The 22716-nt window shown below is 26.3% G+C and overlaps 2 protein-coding genes across 3 annotated transcripts in view; one reads left to right on the top strand and one right to left on the bottom strand.

Moving 5' to 3' along the window:
- The window catches only part of LOC126895201 (GTP-binding protein Rheb homolog), a 146211-nt gene that overhangs the window by 23257 nt on the left and 100238 nt on the right, over positions 1–22716 (top strand). Inside the window, exon 1 of one of the 2 annotated variants that reach the window (XM_050666811.1) lies at positions 5814–5823. The exons of the other annotated variant lie outside the window; for it this stretch is intronic. The gene's annotated coding sequence lies outside the window, so the exon portion shown is untranslated. Of the gene's footprint in view, positions 1–5813; positions 5824–22716 lie in introns of those variants that run through there. 2 annotated transcript variants of the gene reach the window in all.
- On the bottom strand, positions 2649–15950 carry LOC126895192 (uncharacterized). Its single transcript, XM_050666788.1, has 8 exons — positions 15874–15950; positions 11303–11399; positions 10656–11234; positions 9937–10012; positions 5024–5123; positions 4849–4968; positions 3947–4105; positions 2649–2800 (listed from the first exon to the last, which is right to left on the bottom strand). The coding sequence occupies exons 3-8, from the start codon at positions 11059–11061 to the stop codon at positions 2738–2740; spliced, it is 924 nt and encodes a 307-aa protein (XP_050522745.1). The 5' UTR covers positions 11062–11234; positions 11303–11399; positions 15874–15950; the 3' UTR covers positions 2649–2737.

Genomic DNA, 22716 nt, shown 5'->3' on the forward strand with positions numbered 1-22716 from the left:
CGTCTACCGCATCACGTAACACTACAAAACGTACGACGGTTTTTTTTCTCGCTCTCCACAGTCCAATGGTAGTGCGTGTAGCCGTAATATGTAATAGAATCTACGAAGGACGAAGGACACGCGCACCAGCAGGAAATCCCGCGTGTCCGGGTTCTTTGTATCCAATGTGCGCACAATTGCATAACGTATTACACGGTGTCCGGGTGCACTGGTCATTTTAAATTCCGTTTCGTCCAACTTCATTGCTCCCTGATACCGGTAACATCATACAGGACTTTGATGATTCATTTTTTTTTTTTTTTTGTTATAACTTATTCATTTGGATTGCATACCGAATATATTGTTTTTTATCAAATAACAATCAAACTATTCTATATGTATAATTACTAGTGACATCTACACTATACCAGTTATTACATTAGTAGAAATGTTTTTGTAAATAATTTATTATAAACATAATTTAAATCTCAGATAATTATAACGAGTAAAACAGAATTTTATCATCGATTGGATTAAACAATTAACTTTGAGAAAAAAACACTGAATTTTTATAAAATTCGGTCGATAATAGATCTATAGATTTTGGAAAGATTCGTATTTCCTTATTTTCAGGTATGAAAATCATTAAGTGTTTATTTTTATTAAAAACAACGCAATATTAATTAATTTAATAAAAAAAAAAATCCAAAATTAATCAATTATATACTCTTTTATCTTCGATGCAAAGCTGAGAATTTTACTATGACATATTTTTTTTGTTTTGTGCCTATTGCCACTTTTTCTCCGCTCTCACTAGACCCATATCTTTCAATAATACGTCAAAAGATCACATTTTAAAAGAAATTAATTTAAATTTAAAAAAATAACTATTTTCATATAAGCAAATAATATAACATTTATTTAATATTTAAGTGCAATTTTAAATCATAGAAATTGATTGGTTATATATGTAGAGATTATGAAGTTTTACAGATTCGTATCGAAGCGTTTTTTATTATAGTGATATTAATCACTATAAGATATCAGAATACTTCTAAGTCCCAACTTCGGCGAGTCTCAAACCATTCATAAAACTAAATTTTTACATCTTTTTTTTTTTATTCTACTTATACATTACGTTGTGTTTACTTTTTTTAGTGTTATTTTTACTAAATAAATTAATATACATGTACATACTATATATATTTACTGTTAATATATGTATATTAACAGTAATGTTATGATATCATTACAACTTTCCCTTATTTTTAAATAGTGTGTTTGCGCTGAATTCTTAACTCATTTATAATTTGTAGAGATTAAGATGTATAAATCAATTTTTTTTTATTGACTTAAAAGCGATGATATCATTATCAATAACGTGATAGTGATTGTTATTCAACTAATATCTATTAACGTTCTATTGTCACATTTTCTTTTTACTCTCACGATAAATAGTCTTCACTTAATATGTGTAATTTATAATATTTTTATGGTAATTATAACTGTTTAAGATGATCTTAACATGTATAAATTGTATTGTCATTTTGACGATTTGAATTGAAATCATAATTTATTTCTAACTTACCTCCGCATAAAATTTTTTTTACTTAACTTTGCAGTGAAAAATTCAAGCCCTAAAGTTTAAAAAAATCCTAAATGATTGGTTTAGACATTTGGCATGCTAAATCGCAACACCTAAATTTCTTGCACCATTTAACTAGATGAAAATTATTTTTTTCCTGGTTTTATTCCTATACAATGGTTATATAGAATATATGCTACATGGAATATTGAAAAATCTGAAATCGGTAAAAAATTCTATCGAGAATATAGAACTTATTTGTAAAAAAAAGTTCTACCAACTCTCATCATATTATATACATTGAAACATTTACCAATGCTAAAAAAATTGCTTGAAGTTTGATTTTTAAAAATATTTTATTATATAGAGAATTTGGTCACATTACACCGGGTAATTTATTCGCGAAGATAAAAAAACTGTTTTCAATACTTCGTAGGGATTTAAAATTCTGACCCCTTTTGAAAAACAAGCTCAATGCCGTCAGCGACTATTTTTGACTTAAATTTTAGAANCGGCTTGTGTCGCTGACGGCATGACTATTTTTGACTTAAATTTTAGAATTTTAACCAGATTCACCTATAAATATTTAAAAGGTACCTCGAACATTTTGTTGAAATNATGCCGTCAGCGACTATTTTTGACTTAAATTTTAGAATTTTAACCAGATTCACCTATAAATATTTAAAAGGTACCTCGAACATTTTGTTGAAATCTGTCAATTAAGGACCAGTTGTGAGCTTTCTTTTTAAGTCCACGCATATATACTTTATTTGGTTAATTAGTTTTCCTGTACATATTTATGTACATAATTTATTTATTATTTTAATAGATTAAAAATAATCAACATTTTATTTAATGCTTTGCCTACAAAACTGTAACTTTGCTTGATGTAGACGTTTACCAAAAAATCACTGCATTGCCCTGATAACGGGTTTTGGATCTGAGTCGGAGCCCAAGCTAGGTAAATATCAGTTTAAATAATAATAATAATAAATATTTATTTATTATTTAATGTGATCCATAGTTATTAGCAGAATAGACTTATACTTTGTATGCAATTGATTAACAAAATTATATTCTGATGTTTTATCATTTTACAACAATATTTTATCCATAACAATTTATTTTAAGTATTCATAATTCTTCTGAATTATTTAAAATAGACTTTCTTTTTTAATTAGAATTTTTAGTCTTTTTCACTAATAGTGAAATAATTGAGTATGATACGTGAATGATCTGAAAACAATAACAGTTTCTTTTAATCATAAGATTTAAAAAATTGTATGCTCATATCAGTAATGCCTTTATAGTTCTTTAAGTAAATAGAAGTCAGTTATTTTGAGCAAAATTACAAAATGTACAAAGGGATTCATTCATCATGAACCTCTTATTTCATTAAAAATAATACATATATAAATTTATTTTTCCAAATGGTATCTAATTAATTAATTATCTTTATCATTATATAATTAAGAAAATAACTGGTCGATAACAAATTTTGGATTAGTATTTCGGTAGTTATTAACACATTTATATCTAGAGAATGCGAAGTTTTAAATTATCTAGTGATAAAAATAACATAACATGCATCGCGTTTCTAGTCTACTATTAAATATATTAATAATTTTCGAAATATTGGTTTAAATGTTTCTAAAAATTAATCTGTTACATTACATTATTAAATTGATTAAAGGAAGTAGTACAAAATTTTATTATGAATAAGAAAAACTGTAAAAATTATTTTTAAAATAGTAATGCAAACACATTTATTAGATCAAAACTTATTAAGAATGTATGTATTGACTATGTATCATACTGTATGTAAGCGCATTAAATTATTTTTAAGCAATCCTGAGTATTTTTCCCTAACGTCTAATACTATTATATTATTACCATCAACACTAAATTAAATATTTGAGAAAAATGCATATATAAAATATAATTTCTAAAAATGGCGTAACAAAAGCGAGCCTTAAAGGTTGTTAGTCTCCCCTACTATAAATTTTAGGTTAATTAATTATAATATTAATATTAACCTTAGTCAACGAAAGAGACATTTTTAATATTAAGGTCAACTTATAGGCCTTTCTCTATTTATAGACCAGCCGTCGAATATAAAAGTCAATCAGTCAGTCAAATAGACTTGGTTACCACTTTAAAAAATTATTTCGCAATGGCCCTGGTTACCAATTCATCATAGAAAATAAATTGTTTTAATATTATTTATGCCTGTAGCTTTTAAAAAAGTAAAACCGAAATTATTATCCTATTAATAACACGAATGGATTTTTATTAAATTAAAAAAATTCAATTCAAATTCTCTTTTCTTTCACATTGATTCCTATTATAAGTTTTTTTTTATCAAGATATTTTTATACTAACACTTGTAAACATTTCTAGTTTCACTGATTTTTGAACCGTTACATTCATTCGTAGGTTAATCCTGTTATTGAGAATCATAGCCATTGATAACATTTTTTTGAATTTTATATTTTTATTTGTCCAGTTGCAATTATACATTGCAAAATTTATAAGACTTATCTAAAAATAAATATATGTTTTTATTAATTTCATTATAATAATTTCATTATCAAATGAAATTCATATTATTTAATTTAAGATCATATAAAATCAAAAACATTGACAATTTTTATTCAATATTTAAAGATCTTTTTTTAATTAGCTTTTATTATGAAAAAATATATAGCTCGACAATTACATAAGATTTAGTATTAAATATATAGTTAAATATAGTATTAATTAGGGTTATGAATTATAGGAATAATTAGTGCTAATTAGTATAACAAAATTAAAGTATGTACAATGTATTAAATTATAATATATAAAAAAAGTTGTTAAATAGTACAACCAGCCCTCAATATAAAAGAAATGATGGCAGTAATGACGGGAATAGAATGGGAATTTAGTATAACAGAGGGGACAATATTGAAAATTCCATTGGATTCTAAACATTTTATAAGCAGGCACCTGTTAGACGCCAAGAAAGAGCAATTCAATAAATAGTGAGTAAATTCTCCAAGGACTTCATCCTCATGTAAATGGCAAAAGGGAACAGAGTTTAAGGTTAATTTGTAAGCGAATGCTGGTAAAAGATTATGACCCAGTCTGAGTCGTGAAAAGCTAGAAATGATATTGCGAGTAAGATCTAGTTGATGGAACCACGGAATTTTGGAAGGGTTAGGTGCGATGGACCGATGCCATCGGGCAAAGCTGTTAAGGAAAGAAGACCAAATATTTTAAGATTAACTTGCATTATTATTTACCTGATTTTCAAGATAACCATAAAAATAACAGAAAAGAAACAAATTTAACAACGCTAATGAAGCCGTAATTAATAATTTCAATGATGTAAGTGTTAAAGTTGAACCATTTTTAAAGTAATTCTGAACAAATAAATAGATATTAGTTAGCTTAAAACTAAAATTTTAATATTCTTACCAAAGTAAACATATATATTAACACAATTAAACCATGAAAATTAATTCCAATGTAAAAAACTGTCATGGGCCTCATAAAAACATAAAATTTCTTTATACATCTAATAAACAAAATAAATATAATTCAATTAAACCAGAGATTTGAGCACACAATAATGTATCTTATAAGAAAATGTACAGAAGGATGTATAAATATCTTTTCTAGTCATTCTAAAAATAATCTTGCAAAAAAATTGATTTTCGTTAACAAATTAATTTATACTGTAACCCATAAATCAAAAGGGTTATAAATCTAAATTCGTGATACTTAAATGTTTTGTATAGTTTAATGTAATTTACTATATAAGTATGCAAACTATTAACTGTTATGTTTAATCGAAACTTTCAAGTAATTCGAAATAATTTTTCGAGATACAGCGCTCCAATACTCACAGTACGACTTGCATTAGTTTAGTTTCATAATAATAAAATACATTTTTGATAGAAAATTTTTATTTTTCATTACAACCTAAAGGACGGACTACTGTACTAAAAAAAATTCTGGCTGAATCTCTATATTTGCCAATCTAGGATTAATATTGATTATAATTATTTGTTTCACTCATTGACTCAACAACAGGAAAAATTTAAGCATTTGGAAAAACATTGTGGGTACCAATAAAATAACTCTCCTAATTTTTTATATAAATAGGCCTCTAGTAATTTTAAATTCCATCTCAAAAGCTGTAATAAATAAAAATCAATTTTAAAAATGTATTTTATTATTATTAAACTAAACCCACACAAGTCCCACTTTAAGTACGTAAAAGCTGAATTTCAGAAAGAGTATTTTGTAATGAAATGATTTTAACTTGAATTTAACTTGAACTCCTTAAGCATTGTACCGTCTGTACGTCTACCAGTGGTGGCTCGTGGATACTGGCGGTGGGGATGCGACTTTAAATATAATACAGCTAGTTATGGGAATAAAAAATTGTCAAATTAAATATCTTATTATATAATAGAACGAGGAAAAAACGCCTTTCTGGGAAAATTACTTAGCGTGCTCGGATATTCAAAATTTATTTTTCAGCGAAAGTACTCGATCATCAGACCCCGGGAAAATTATTAACGAAGGTCGAAAAATCATTGTCGCTCGTCCGAGAGCGTTTTAAAATTTCGACCGTTTTCGAGAAAAACGCTTGCTGACGCCAGTGTTCATTTTCCACCGTTTTACGAGCTTTTTTTTTTTTTAAGTCCACGTGCATGGTTTAAATATGCGCATTGACTCATTTCTGCGCATACGTTTATTCTGAACCTTAATGTGTGTAATAAGTATTTTTATTAGAACACTATTTTGCATTTGCGCATAGCACTATATTTTATATATATATTATCAAGGAATGTTATATATAAATTTCAAGACGGTTATATAAGTTTGTACATTCATTATATGAAGAGTATGTTATTATTATTTTTCTCATTTATGATGTATGAGTTTATGGGTTTATCGTTTAAATTGGGATCCATCTATAACAACTATGCTGTCCAACGTAAAATCACAGTTACCAATATTTTATCAAAATTAAATTTTTTACATAGTTCCATGTATAACCTGCTGAATTTTTTTGTAATTATTCTATAATATAAACACAATTATTATAATTAGAATATTAATCATTTTTGTGTATACGAGGAGTGTACTTAAAGGGGATATGGGCCCCCCTTGAACCAGCGTTATTAATATTTTTTTAGACAACTTCTAAGATATAAGGACCTAATGTCCTTTTTTTTTGATCATCACTTTGATTTTTAGCAAAAAAATTCTGTAGCATGTGTAACAAAGTAAAGACATATTAAAAACCCTACAAAAATAATTTCTGAATACGCCTAAGGGGAATACCTCATTAACAAACGTCAACCTTATACCAATACGTTTTACTATATTCTCTTTTTAAAATTTCCTAATTTTGGTAATTACATTTTTACTATATTTTTGTTACACTGATTCTGATGTAATATTTTTTCTGGAAATACACTTCTCGTGCCAGGCGTAGCCGGGTACTCCTACCAGAATCAGTGGCCTACGTACGACGGTGGCCCAAAGAAGCTTACACATAAAGCTCGTAGGTCCCCAGGTCTGTGGCGGAGACTCAGCTAGACGAAGCCTAGTAATAAAATAAAACACAATACACATACAGTGGACCCCGGTAATCCGACAAACGTTTAGTAGATCAGTGTCGAACTATTGAATTTGCCGGATTATAGAGTATTCCCTAAAACCTCCTATAGTCCGGAACTTTTAACAAAAGGGTATCTTGTAATCCGAAAAATCACAAATTCAAAGATAAGATTTGGTCTTGACAAGCCCTGGTGTAAAGTACATTATGTATGTCGATTTAAGTAAAATAAACAACACAATAGAAAACTTATGTTTTATTATAAAATTAACTTTACATTAAGGAATACAATTACAATGTAATTGTGTTTAAACAAATGTACATACTAAAATAGTCAAAAATTATGAATAAAAATCATCATATGAATTTATGGAGCATGAAAATATTTTTCAACTTTTTTTTGCTTAACGTTATTGAAACGCTAGACTAATGCTCTGTCTCTCAGTCTTCTTAAAAGTAAAATTTCGTTGTAGGATGCACCCCCTCAGCCCATTGCAAACCCAGTTCAAAGGCGTTAGCTGCATCTTGTGCTATCAATTGCGGAGTATTTGCAATTACGTCGTCGTCATCTTCCTGATTTATGGTTGTATTACTAGATATGTCTATTATAATCTCATTGTCAGACATTTCATAAAAAATATTTTCCTCCTTATCCATTCGATGGTACCAGATTTCCAAATTTTGCGATCTTATCTGTGTTTCAGCAGCAACTTTCTTTATTATTTCCGAAGTTACACTGATTTGTGGATCGTTGCTAGGATTGGTGACTATATCCGGCCATAACTTTTTCCAAAACAATGTAATAGTTGACAAAGTTAATGCATTCCACGATTGACAAAGAGCAAAAACCAAGTCTTTCATATTGAATTCTTTTAAAGTTTTTAGTATTGGCTGATCTTTTGATACAGCTCTCAGAAGTAGATTTTTCTTATAATCTTGCTTGACAAACTGAATTATTTGCTGATTCATTGGTTGAATTAGTGCAGTGCAGTTTGGTGGAAGAAACATCGCAGTGATGCATTTATCCTCAGTTGTCAGTTCTTCTTCAGACGGATGACCGGGAGCTTTATCAATAAGCAATAACGCTTTTTGAGGATAATTATGATTTTTCAACCATTTTTTAACTTGTGGTACAAAGCATTCATCAAACCACTTCTTGAAAAGGTCTTTTGTCATCCACGCACTTTTTTGATCATAATAATGTACAGGCAAATCAATGTTTTTGAATGCACGTGGTTTATTAGATTTTCCAATGATCACCATTTTTAGAGTGTGCGTACTCGCAGCATTTACACGCTCTTTACTTACTTTTCGCCCAGGTACGGATTTTTCGTTATAGGAAACGAAAGTTTTGTTTAGTATCACACGCTAAAAAAGTCCTGATTCGTCTGCATTGTACACATGTGATGGGTTAAGATTTAAATCTATTACCTTTTGCAAAAATCTTAATTTAAATGGCTCTATGCAGGTAGTATCATTAGAAAGTTTCTCTCTTGTTATAAACGTATGCCATGACGACTTTTGAAACGTTCTAACCATCCCTTGCTATCCACAAAATAATTTTTTTTTATAATTTTCTTATAAAAAAACTTAGCTTTCATGGTCAACATGGGTCCCGAAATTGGAGCATGCCTATTTCTTTCCTAAAGAAACCACATGTACAAAGCTTCTTCCACTTCTGGATGTTCAGCTTTCTTGAGTGTCTGTCTCTTACCTGTCCGACAGTCAGTAGTTGATACGAAGTTTTTAATCTTCTCATCATTTTTTTTAATATCATGAATTGTAGATCGGCCTACGCCGTATTCACTTGTTAAACTACTAAAAGATTCATTACGATTTAAATGGTCTAAAATATCACATTTTTCTTTAATTTTCAGTGTTTTGTGCTTTCGCTTCTGGGCTTGTGACGACATAATTTACTAGGTACTTATACGTAATACACAATGAATAAACAGTAAACAAAGAATCTATACTTTGAGCACAATAGTGATGGCACAATTGTAACCTGTTCAATCATGCATTATCTACATTAGCAAAGATTGTAAAAAAAATACCCAATAATAATAGACATGTAGAATTACAAGGGGCGCCGGATTAACCAGGGGCCGGATTACCGGGGGTCCACTGTATTATTATATTAAAGGTGGCAGTAGAAAATAGAAATGAAAATAATAGCGATTACACTATTATAGCAAACGATAACAACGAGCGTACACATAGTTAATTCTAAAAATAAATTACCCAATATAGTAATACACGAATATTTTACTGTATGGATGACGCTGTCGGTCGTCCAAACACTGCTCGCGTGTGCATGCGAATACTGAAGGAAACAACTTTAATGTTCGCACACGACAAATGTATTATAACTATTTTACAATTTAAAAATTTGCATTTTTAATAAAAATATAGAATTAAGAATATACAATTAATTTTCTTCTTTTAATTAATTTTAGTAGGGGGTGCGATCGCCACGAGCCGCCACTGACGTCAATAGATCGTTATGAATACGTTTGTTTGACATTTGGTGGAAAATATGAGCAAAAAATACTTGTAATTTTCAAATCAATTAAATACAAAAGTAATGAATAAGTAAACAAATAATTTATTTGTTAAATCACAGCTTTGCCACCTTCTCAATACTTTACCGACCGATTGTCTTTCGGCGTCAGCAGTACAGTGCAGTACAGTGAACCGACTATAGTTGGTAAGCTATTATTTTTCCCGACGAAATTTTTTTTGTAGTTTTACTTACATACTTAATTTGACATTATCTGAAAAAACTGATTTGAAATCTTCAATGTATGTTTCTTCAAATTCCGGATCTATTTCTAAAAGTGACACACAATAAATAATTTTATCGAATTATAAGTCTAATTACAGAACTGATCGAAAGTTTACGTTAACTTCATAATTATAATAAATCTAAAAAAGTAAGGTTTTTCTTAATAATTTTATTTATTTGTATTGTTTAAAAATATTAATTATCCTGTTAACAAGATATGTCAACTTTTACACAAATTTACAATTGTTTGTAGTTTTTTTATTTTAGAATTTTCACAGTATACACTTTTTGTTTGCTTAACCGACTGATTTGTATAAAATTCAAAAATAAAGAAAATGAAATTAGACTCTTCAACGCTAGTGTTTTAATTTATAGTAAATGTTTTAAACACTCCATTTAAAAACTTGTAAGTCCTTAATTACACAACTAGTTTAGTATGATACTCATTTGTGAATTTCAAATTCTGGTTGAGATCCTAGTCTTAAAAAAAATGTATTCATATTTCTACTTAAATTAAATTTAAATATGTATATATCAATATATGTAATCTAATATATTGTATTATAATAATATTGAAATATATATAATATTGGTAAGCTTATAAACATTTTAAAAAATTCAAACATTATTTCTGTCCATTTATTAAAAACAAAAATAATAATAATAATAAGATGTTAACAATCACTTACCTTTATCAAGAATTTTGTATCCAAAAGACTCATATTTAGAAACAATAGTTTTCAATTGTGCTGATAGCATCCAACAAAATTGCATTATTAATACATTAGAAAGAACAACTTCTACAACTGTATGAATTGTATATATACTTTCCAAAATGTAAATAAATGGATAAATTTGTTCATAAAATGAAATGGATATGAAACTAAAGTACAGGTTAAGAACGCTATTTCTGTAAACCATTATACTACCGTCCTTTTTTTTAAATCTAAACTCTTTAATGAAAAGTGGAGCAAGGATCCACAATAATAATATTACTAAACCCACAAATGTACAAAAATTTGTTATTCGTATGCATTTTTTCCTGTAATATTCAAAAATATCTTTTCTGTATTGTCCGTGTGATAAAAAATCCATTCTGAATACATCTATTAATGCCCAAAAGTCGTTGAATTTTTGAGAAAATCTGATGTTGTTAAGAACTATATCAATTGTGCATAATAACGATAATATAAGTTGTACTACAGAAAAAAAATCATTCTTTATATAATAATAGCCAATGAACAAACTACAATTAATTCCAATTATCTCTGAAAACAAAATAAATGTATAAAATATTTGATAATTATTAAAGTTTCGTATGGCATTCATATTTAACGGATTAAACCCTTGATAAAGTTTTAGGAACTTCAAAAGTCGAAAGTTTATCATTTTTCATTTGAATATGTTTTTATTTTTTATTTCAACAATAATACCTGAAAATAAATGATTCATTATTAACAAAATGTTTATTTATTCTCGCAACAGTAATAATTTCAATTTAATTAGTAGAAAAGTTTTGGAGGTATCTCAAAAATAAAGTCAACGCGCCCGTAAAGCTGAAAACATCAATGCACTATTTCATTTATGTAGATATTAATGATTTGAATTACTCAGTGGTATTTTTTATTCTGTACTAAGCTTATATGTAAAAAAACTAAATCTAATTTGCCTATTGAAGACATATTTGACATTATTATACATATATTATACAATAATTTTCATACTTCAGTATAAAATATTTAATACACACTTTACTTTTACACGAAAATAATTTGATGTCGACATAAAGTTTCGAAAATTCGTACATAAATATAATTATTTAACACTATTTATCAACATTTTCCCTTACATTATATTCGTTAAAAATTTCCAGTACATGTATATGAAAATTCGAACATTTTGTTTTAAGAGTATAACTTAAAAAGAGTTAAATTAACTCCAAACATAGACTAACTATCATATTTGGGGAACTATCTTATTCTTATAATACTAAAAAAAATGGACACCCTTCATTAAATATTTTTTATTTTTCATTATTTTATTAATTATTCATATTCTACGTTAGTATATTATTATAAAAAAAGCTAATTGATATTCTACTTCCGAAAATAATTTTAAGGTCGATCAATTTTGACTGTACACATAATTATGAATAAATATATATCCTATAATTAAAAAACATACTGATAATATAAAACTAATGAGGATAATTTTTATTAAATAAAAAATGCAAGATTTCTGTTGTTGAATAGGTACTGTCTAATTATTAACCCTTCACTGCATGAATTCAAAAAAAAATGTATACAGTCAAATTTTCATTTGACCTTGAAAAAAATTGTGCTTTAAAACAATTCCCATAAATTAAAAGCGACAAATAAATCCCATTAAATTTAAAGCGACTCTTGTAAGCAAAATACATACACTTCCACGCAAAGAATTATTAACATTTATTTTATTACTTTTGTATTAATTTGGTAACACCACCAACTTGGCCATCTTTCACCCCTACATCTACACAGTACTAATTCTATTGTTATTCATGTAAGAGACACCTAAAGTTTTTTCCATCATAGAAAATTTTATATTTTCATAAAGGAAAATAGCGTTTGATTCATAAAACTACAATAATATGTATTACATATTGTTGTAGTTTTTATATAATGTTATGTAATGTTCTTATCCCTTTCTAAAATAAGTATAAATCACAGCAATATCATACGATACTGCAAAATTCAAGATTCTTTCTCCAGCCTCATTCTTCCCACTAATACTATACCCTCCGTGTACTCTTTCGTATCCTCTCCTCTCATTACCGACATGTCCATTCATATCTCCACCTATCTCGCATCCTCATTACCGGGTATTCCTTGCATCACCTCATCCATCTCTCTCAAATACACTTCTTTATTTTGTTATCACTTTCATCACATCTTACTTGTGGTGCTTAGGCACTTCTACATTCAACACTTTTTTCTCAAAAATTAATTTTACTACTATAATTCTGTCACTTTTCCTAATTACTTCTGTTACTCTACTTTTCATCACCTCATCTAAATCCCCGCTTTCTCTCCTTTCCACTTAGTTCCCTGCACACAACAAATATTAATTTTTCTCTTCAATACTTCTACTAGTTAATGTTCCAACATTCCACGTACTTATTCTTAAGTACGTGAATTTCTATTCTTAGAAAGATAGATACCTATTTTGTATTTTGTATTGACATTACAAGCATTGGGTAGATCTGTACACATGACTGGTGAAACAGCTACCCCACAAGTTGTCCGGATGATATGAAAACTTTATTCTTTAGACTTTTTCTGTCTTTAACTTCTTTATTTCCACTTATCTGTTATCCCCGCGTACATCTGTTCTGTTTAAGACTCTTCATACTTTTTGACAAAATGTTACACCAACTATAGACCTGACGTAGCCTCATTAGTCGCCTCTTACGACTGGCAGAAAGGCCGTGGAAGAATTCTTATCCCCTTCCACAGAAAAGTTTATACAATACATATACTATCCATTTGTGTACTAATATTTTATAATTAGTAGTATTAAAATTAATTAAGTAATATTATTATGTTAAACAATACCAACTTTTTACTATTTGATCAACTTAAATTATTTATTTTTCTAAGAAATTTAAAAATTAAGAGTACGTTTTTTATTATTATGAGAAAATCTTCAGTATAGACTAAAGATACTGTATACTTCTTGTATAAATAAAAATAATAATATTCTTTTTATTTATGTATATATACATCAAGGTCTATCCAATTTTCGATTTTCTCACTAAAGACTACAAAATATAATGATAAACCTTCCTTTGAATCAAATAAAAAATGTATGAATTCTTCTTCTTTTCAATAGAAAGCCTTACCTTATTTTCAAATATTTTGCATCTAATTCATTTTTTACAAAAGTCATTGTCACAAATTTCAAGTAAACACATAAATTCTTCTTTATTATCAATACTTGTTATTTTAAACTAGATTTAACTTAAATATTAAAAACTATTTTTGTTTTTAACTATATTTTTTATCGTAATAAATCATTTCAAAAATATTAATTTTTTCTATGTAACTTTTGGTGTTTAAATAGAGGATTAAATTGAAATATACAGAACTATTTTCCATGTAGTTATATCCTATAGTTTTTAACTAATTAGTTATAATATCAAAAATTATTGATGATGGAAAACATATAATTGCTACTTTGAAATTAGCACAAAAAATTTAATAATAAAAATATATTTTTTACTCTGATGAAAATTATTTGCATATCATGTATTCATAATTAACAACAAATTATAATCTAAAAAGTTCTGTGTCAATCCCTTCAATTTTTATAGATGTTTGCCATAAAAGTAATAACTACTTTATAATTTTTTATAAATTCTCCGAAAAAATTACAATACTAAATTATTAAATATCAATTTCATACTACGTTGAATTGCTTTAACAGATTTTTATTCATAAACTTAATACATTATAAATTCATCAATAATCTTTAAAAAAATACCTTTACAATATAAAAATGATTTCAAAATTTAAAATTTATCTGAAAATAATTTTTCCAATCCGTATAACCCACTCAATTTTTCGAAGAATAAAAATTATTTTGAAAAAAATTTTTTGAATACTTTTAGTTAAATATTATTCTTAAATTAATCGTCATGTAATAATTTTTAACTTCATTCATAATGCTTTGTAAAGGTTAAAATACATATATATATACATATACATATATATATATATATATACATATATATATATATATATACATATATATATATAGTGTTAAAATACATATATATATATATATATGTATATAAATTAGTTATTTAATTCAAAATATGTGTTCCTATTTGAAAAAGTAAAGTAGACACGTGGCAATTCGGCTCATTAAACGTTATGAACATGAAGTTTAATAAGCCAAATTACCTCCAAAGCTTATATTTATTATAAATAAAATAAAAATTGATCACTTGTGGCTAATTAAATAAGTAAAATTAAAACTATATTAAAAATAATATTAATTTAAAAAATAAAAAATATTAAACTCAAAAGCCACAAAAAAAAAATATTACTAAAAAGTCGCAGATACATACTTCGGAAACAATGTTACCATTATCAACGCTAAACACATACTTTAAAAAAATACGTATCCGCGACTTTTCAATAATTTTTTTGTTGTGGCTTTTGAGTTTAATATTTTTTAGTTTTAAAATTAATAATATTTTTAATATAGTTTTAATTTTATTTACTTATATTTCTTAGTGTGGTAATATCGCAAAAATATTTTGGAATATTTATAGTCTATAATTTTACTAGATGATTAGTGTAGAAATAAAAAAAAATATATTTATTATATTATTTTAATAAAATATTTTTTTTTGCATATCTATGTCATTAATACTGCTAGACATAGTGCACAAAGAAAATTTTGTTTTTAATAGTACATTTTATAAATAAAAATGACTGGAAATAATTAATACAAATATGTCCTTGAAGTCAGTCTTTAGAAAATGCATTATTTAAACTAGGAAGACAAGTAAATAAGATAAAAAAAACTATATATTCATATTGTCAACAAGAATTGATCCATGATAAAAACAGTGTTATCAAAGTTACCTCCTTTTACAGTTGAGTTTCTGATAATTTTTATAACATTTCTCAACTCTTATTAAATTTTTTTTATTGAATTATTTTAATCTATGTTTAAGACATGTAGTTTCACTTTAATATAGTAACAAAATAATTGTGTTTCGCCACAACGGTATTTTTCAACGCTATAACTATCGTTTTTCACTTTTACAAAAGTATTTAAATAACTGAATAATTGAAATACGGTTATTACCACTATGATAATTGATATGGACATTCTAAATAAATTAACATTACATACTGTAAAATATTAAAAAAACAGTAGATCCAATTCACAACAGACAATAACAATTGCGGCCAAATATTTTGCGGTTCGTCTCGCACGTGTGCTAGTGACAACATAAGTGTTAAAATAAAAACGCCTTATCATGACATAAACCTTTAAATTTTCCAACATAAAGTTAGCAAAAAAAAAAAATTGTATCGTTACAATGTTTTAATACTCCTTATGTAAATATATATATAACAATAGATTTCAAACGCATATCAGAAATTGCAAGGTAGTTTTTTATTTGAGCCATCCACTTGACAACAAAAAATTATTTTCCATCAGTAATTCACGTTGAATTGAAATTTCTGTTTGTCTAGTAAAATTGAGCAATTTTTCTTGTCTTTTGAACATTGTTGTAGAATAATGACACTGCACGCGGATCATTATAATGGCATAATAATGAATTACACAAAAAGCGGATGTGTTTCTTCACTCGGATTTACCGGCGCCACGGTGTGCAATAAATGTTATGTAAGTATTAGCAGCGTAAATACATGACGTCAAATTAAAACACATAAGATCACACCAAGAATTTAATATTCGATTATATGATTTGTATGAATCAACCCTTTGACTCCTACGAAGTATGACGTCAGGTGCACTTTCACCACTGAATCGTTCAATGATGCAATTGTCCATCAACAGTTCAATCCCTAGCGCTGAAGAAGCTCTTACATCCGGCAAGTGTGATCATCACATCACTTTCACTAGGTCAAGTGCCATCGACCGGCCGGCTGGCACACTAATAATAATAATAATAAAAATAGTAATAAATGTCAGACATAGTCGGTCATACAGTCTGTGTCCGATTAACAAATGACTTTTATGAGATCAGATTTATATTAATATTCATAAGAAATAGTTTTTACAGATAATAATAAATGTAAAAGAGAAAAAAGTATTTAAATATCTATTGAAAAAAACATTACACACTCGATGTTTTCAAACCTTCCGAAAACTTGAACTATTAATAATTCGTTTTCATTATAATTTATACTAATCGATTCATTATCAGAATAATAGTATACTACAGAGAAATCTTTTTACATTTTAGTAAACTTAAAAAAGTAGTTTTATTATTGACCATCCAAAACTTTGAATGGATAATATCGCTTGGGTAGGGTTCGATATACATTTACTTCAATTATTTAACCACGTCACTAATATACATTTTTTTATAATTTATTGTAGAAAAAGAAAGTTAAATAATTAACCTAAATGATTATAACGAAAAAATTCAAGTTACAGCTCTACAATATTCTATAGTATTCTTTTATAAACTTTATAGTGGAAATTTTATTGTTAAAAATTGAATTGATTAATCACATCCGACAAGAACAACCAATACTTTAGCAAGTATAAAGTTTTAAGTGGAATTTTAAATACAATTTTAGTGAGTTAATTTTCAATAGAAATAGTTTTTTTTTTTTAAATAATTATTATATTTTCTTTCTATTTAATTATTCATATACGAATCGCCACACCTTAAAATTCAAATTTATCAATGCCCTAACATTTACATTCTATAAAATTTTTTGGGATCGGTTACACGCTTTCATTTTTTCTCGCCATGATGAGTGTCACACATAATAATAACAACGCGTTTATTTTTAATAAAATTCCGAGATGAAATAGTGAAAATGCAAACTATTTATCACTATTGAAAACTATAACTATCATTTTCAAAAATCGTAAGGATCTTTTAATTTTTTTCAATGAGTTTTTAATAGATTTGGAATAATGCTCTAACTCTTATAGATTCAAATTGTATTCATTATCATCGCCGTATCATTTAATAGTAAACACTTAAAATGATGAAATATTTTTCATAGATAAAATAAACTTCTTTATCATTCGTTAAAAAGCAGATATTCTTAGTTATTTATATTACACATTACGCGTATATAATAATGTAATATTCACATATTCTTTTCATATTATATTAAAAAAAAAATTATATTTTTTCTATAAAATTCAAATTTTGCCAGCGCTTGATTAATAGTATATAACAGTATAATAGTATATATTCTTTTAACAGTTTTGAATCACTACTAAAACCTTGTTAACCGAACAAAATAAGCGTGGGAATAAGGAGAAGTTTAATGAAGCCATGAAGGAAAGTAAACTTGTTTTTAATGAAATGTAGTTCAGCAAAAATAGAATCATTTAACTTTTAATACAAGTGTGTTAAACACTAAGATGGATAATTTGTATAGAAGTATTTTTGTTATACAGAAAACATGATTAATTAAAATCGAAAAAAATGAACTTCAGCTCATACTAATAGAATCATGTATTCCCTTTAACAAGTTATTAAACCGAAACATAGTATTATGAATGGCTAATTTTATATTACTGTACCGTACTATTATAACTTAATACATTTTGCTTATACATAAATATATAACCTAATGTTTAGGTAGATAATGTTAAACTCAGATGAAAGTTTAAAAAATACTTCATACATAGTCATTAAAAACCCAGCACAGTTGCGTCGCGGTATAGTTTGAATAAGTATAAATGATATCTATAAGAGAGTGATTAACATCACTATTATAAAAAATGCTTAGATATGAATCTGATAAATTTCACAAAAGTTTGTATATTTGTAATTTTTGAAACAAACATGGGAAGGTTTTCTTAATATTTTAGTACATTTCAAGAAATTGATTTGATACAGCTTAAAAGAGGGAAGACATTCCAGAACACTTTCAAAAATTGAGACTTGTTGAAAATTTACAAACTTAAATAAAACGCACACGATCCCAAAACCAATACTTTATTAGCTTTGCATCGAAACTAAAACTAATTTTGAAATAGTATTAAAAATTGTATAATAATTAGATATTTTTCTTAAATTATACACACAATTCAAATATTGCGAAATTATCAAAAAATTGTCAGATACCAAAAAAAATTTAATTAACTTATTTTATCCAACAATATGCCAACTTAATAGAGTATATTAATTATTTGAGTAAATAGTTTAAATGTAACGTCAATAGAAAAAGTACACAATAAAAACTCAATAGCAATTTATATTTGCTTTATAATTTTTATATCTTCAGATAAATAAAGAAATAAATCTTTCAAACATTTTTGTGAACACTTATTACTGCTGGTTCTACTAACTTCAAAAACCTTGACCAAGTGAATGTGAAATTAATCGATCTAAAATAAAATCTGTACGTTTGATAATCTGATTTTCTTAACGAATTACATTAATCATATCATTTCACTTTGTTTACCATTTCTTGACTTCAGTTGATTACAAACAACAACTGCTCATAAGTACTTTCGAATCACATATTTATCAAATACGTTTTATAATCATTGAAAATTGTTCTTTTTATTGCGTTACAAAAAAAAAATAGAATTAGTTATATACATTTTTAAAAATTATAATTATAATTTTTTAATCCTTAACAATACGCTTTTTCTTTAAATTTTGTTTGTATGCGTTCAATTGAATTTTGTTATTTTTTCATCCTCATTGTAATAAATCAAATGTCTAATTCTCGCAATCACTAAATCAAAATTAAATTTCATCGTATTGTCAAAGAAATAGTAACTAATAAAACATTATGTGCTAGCTTTGTAAAAATATACTAGTCAGTATGTCCTTGATAAACAAAAAGTAATATTAATGGTATTATGAAGAAAAGCTTGGAGATCCAGTTCTAACCTAATATACAACTTTCACTGTTTAGAATTATATTTGATTCTTACTGTATATTGTCGACGCGCTATACAAAACAACAATGCCAACCATCATGATACTTAAAAACTAAATAAATAGAATGGTATAAAATCATTTTAATATCATTATTTTCTTATATAATATGCATTACACTATGTACCAATTGTATACATTGTATTCGTAAAAGTACGTTGTTCGTGAAATGAAATTTATTTAACTTTTTATTAGAAATTAAACAGTTTTTGATGATTAACACGTTCATATATTTTAGAAATAAATTTTTAATTGTGTTTATTTTGAAACACATTATAACAATTTATGATTATTTCTATTTTTATTGTTATTTTATTATTATCATTTCATTTTATAAATTAATTTTGAATTTGATATGGTATCCTTCGTGTAAGCTGCCACACGTTCCAGAGGATAAACATATATGTTTATAATTAGTAATCATATAAGACTATTCATTACATGATAAAACACCAACGAATAATTACCATACCAGTACTAGTAAACAAGCTTATTTATACAAACTAATTACTATTAACAAAACATTAGATATTTTCGTCACAGTTATTTTAGCTAAGTAATTAAATATCACATACAATGATTTATAAATATAAACTTATTAACACAAAGTAATATTTAAAATTAAAACAATATTTTAAATATTAATTAAAAAAAATATTTAATTAAAAAAAAAAAGCCACAAAATCGCTTATACTTATTTCGAGAACAATGTTAACGTCATCAGTGCTAAAACACATACTAAAGTATACCCAGTTTACTCATTTATAAATCAATAATTTGAAAGTCAATATAATTTAATTTGTGATAACCATATAACATTTCTGTATGCAAAAGCGCATATATAAATTTGGTAATTAATAACATCTCATTATAAATTCAAAACACGTAATACAGTGTAATTTTACTTCAATAAATAATACTACAGTTGTACAATTTTTATCTTAATGACATTTAAATTTAACAATTTAAAAACATTGAACAGTTTTAATTAAAATTCCTTCAACTCTATAATTGAAAACATTCGTTGAAAAACTCATGTTCGTAATACAAGATATTTATGAAAAATGTTATCATGTCACAAAATTTTTTAAACAAACCTCTTGAAATATTTATTAATTAATCATTTCTGCAACTTATTAGAGCGTAAATTGATAAGTATAAGAAAGTTAATTAAGACAGTTAATTACTTCTCGCTTAAAAATGAAAATTAATTATACTATAACATGTACTTTTTAATGTTTGTCGAATGAAAACTATTAAAGTTCAATAGTAATTTATTGTATATTATAAATATATATATATATATAAGAATAATCATTTGAAATGTTTAAACATCTCGTTCTAAAAAATAGTACTACTCTAATCATGCAAACTAACTATTATTTCAACAAGGCTACACATTTTAACGGCTAATTTTATTTCATGCTTATCGCTAATTGTACTTATAAGATCTCTTATTCAAAAATTTATCTTACGGACGTACGAAATGAAACTAGGAAGAAGACAAATATTTAAATTTTATCAGACTGCGACCGTATCTGTTTGAAAATAAAATGATACGTATCCGCATGTGTCTTATTGTTTGATGAGTCATACAAGCCAGCAGCATAGCGGTCGACTTTCGTTTTCTCCGAGGGCGAACATAGTTGTTGTGGTGGGCGAACTTATAGCAGTTGTTTCATTGTATACATTGAAAACCTAACAGATAATAATAATGACAAAAAAAAAACCTAATAACAGTAATACAAATGAATAAAAAAATATGCAACAACTAATTTCCATTCAAGCAACTTGCAGATTTTAGAGCAAAGCATAGTACTTGTGAGTGCATGTATTATGGTCAATTGTTTTTAATGAGGAGAAATTACTATGAATGTAAATGAATATTATACTTATAATAGAAATACTACTAAAAAGTGTTGTATAATTAATACGGAAATATGACACAACTATTTTAATACTTTCGTTTACAATAAAATACAAAAATCTTCTCATAAATCAAAAAAGCCTTTGTAGTTTTATTACTGTTTCATGCACTTAAGTTTATAAAATTATTTTATAATTTTTGATAACATAAAACATATCTACTAAAAACTCTTAATACTGTTAAGAACCATAAAATTAGAATGAATTACCAACGAATTGGTAATTGTTTATTGTTTACTATAGCAAAACTTAATAACGATATATCAAAATGAATTTATTAGATATAAAATGTTATTTTGTATAATACACTATAAGCCAGAAATTTTTTTAATTATCCGTTTTTAATAAAGAGTTTTGGAAGATAAGATTTACATATTTTTTTAATTACATAATTTTACTATTTCATTTGCATGTTTTTAAAACTTGAATGTCAAGTTCAATTTTACATTCATGTTGACTGAATCATACAACTTACTTTTAATCATACCAAATATTATGGTAAACTAATTTTATTTAAACTCGGACTTTATATTTCTATACATAATCTGGCAATAGGCAGATTTATTGAAAACATTTTAAATATAATACCTCAAAAATACCTTGGTCTTTCTTAATGCTATTATACACACGCACATTAGATTCAAGTAATATATTGCAATTAACAAATTTAACTGCACCGAGTAGTAAAGCATTTGCAACTTTCTATTAGTTTGGCGCACATGAATATTAGTATCTTTGATTCACATAACTCAATGTCCCCAATATCCTTTTCAGACGACATGCAAATCTATGAACGAGTTTAGCAGATCATATCCGCAACAGCCACACCTATACGTAGGATCGAGACAGTAACATAGGAATCATCCCACATGACCTATAAAATTTAGATGTATCTTCCGATGAAAATGAAACATTTCTTTAACGTCGATTGTCAAGTAAAATATAACTTGGAATATATATTAGCAATATATTTCAGTCTTGTATAAAATGCAAAGCATTAAAAAGTGTGACATTAAACACATATTAGATGTAGTAAAACTGCATATGTGCTTAATATTATCTCATTGTTATTGTTGCGTTTTTACCCTCATCAAAAAAGTATGAAGATTGATTAAAAATTACGTTAAAAATAAATTGAACGTCAGCTTTCTCTA

Source organism: Daktulosphaira vitifoliae, unplaced genomic scaffold (genome assembly GCF_025091365.1).
Source record: "Daktulosphaira vitifoliae isolate Bord-2020 unplaced genomic scaffold, ASM2509136v1 Scaffold_1, whole genome shotgun sequence".
NCBI classification, from domain to species: domain Eukaryota; kingdom Metazoa; phylum Arthropoda; class Insecta; order Hemiptera; family Phylloxeridae; genus Daktulosphaira; species Daktulosphaira vitifoliae.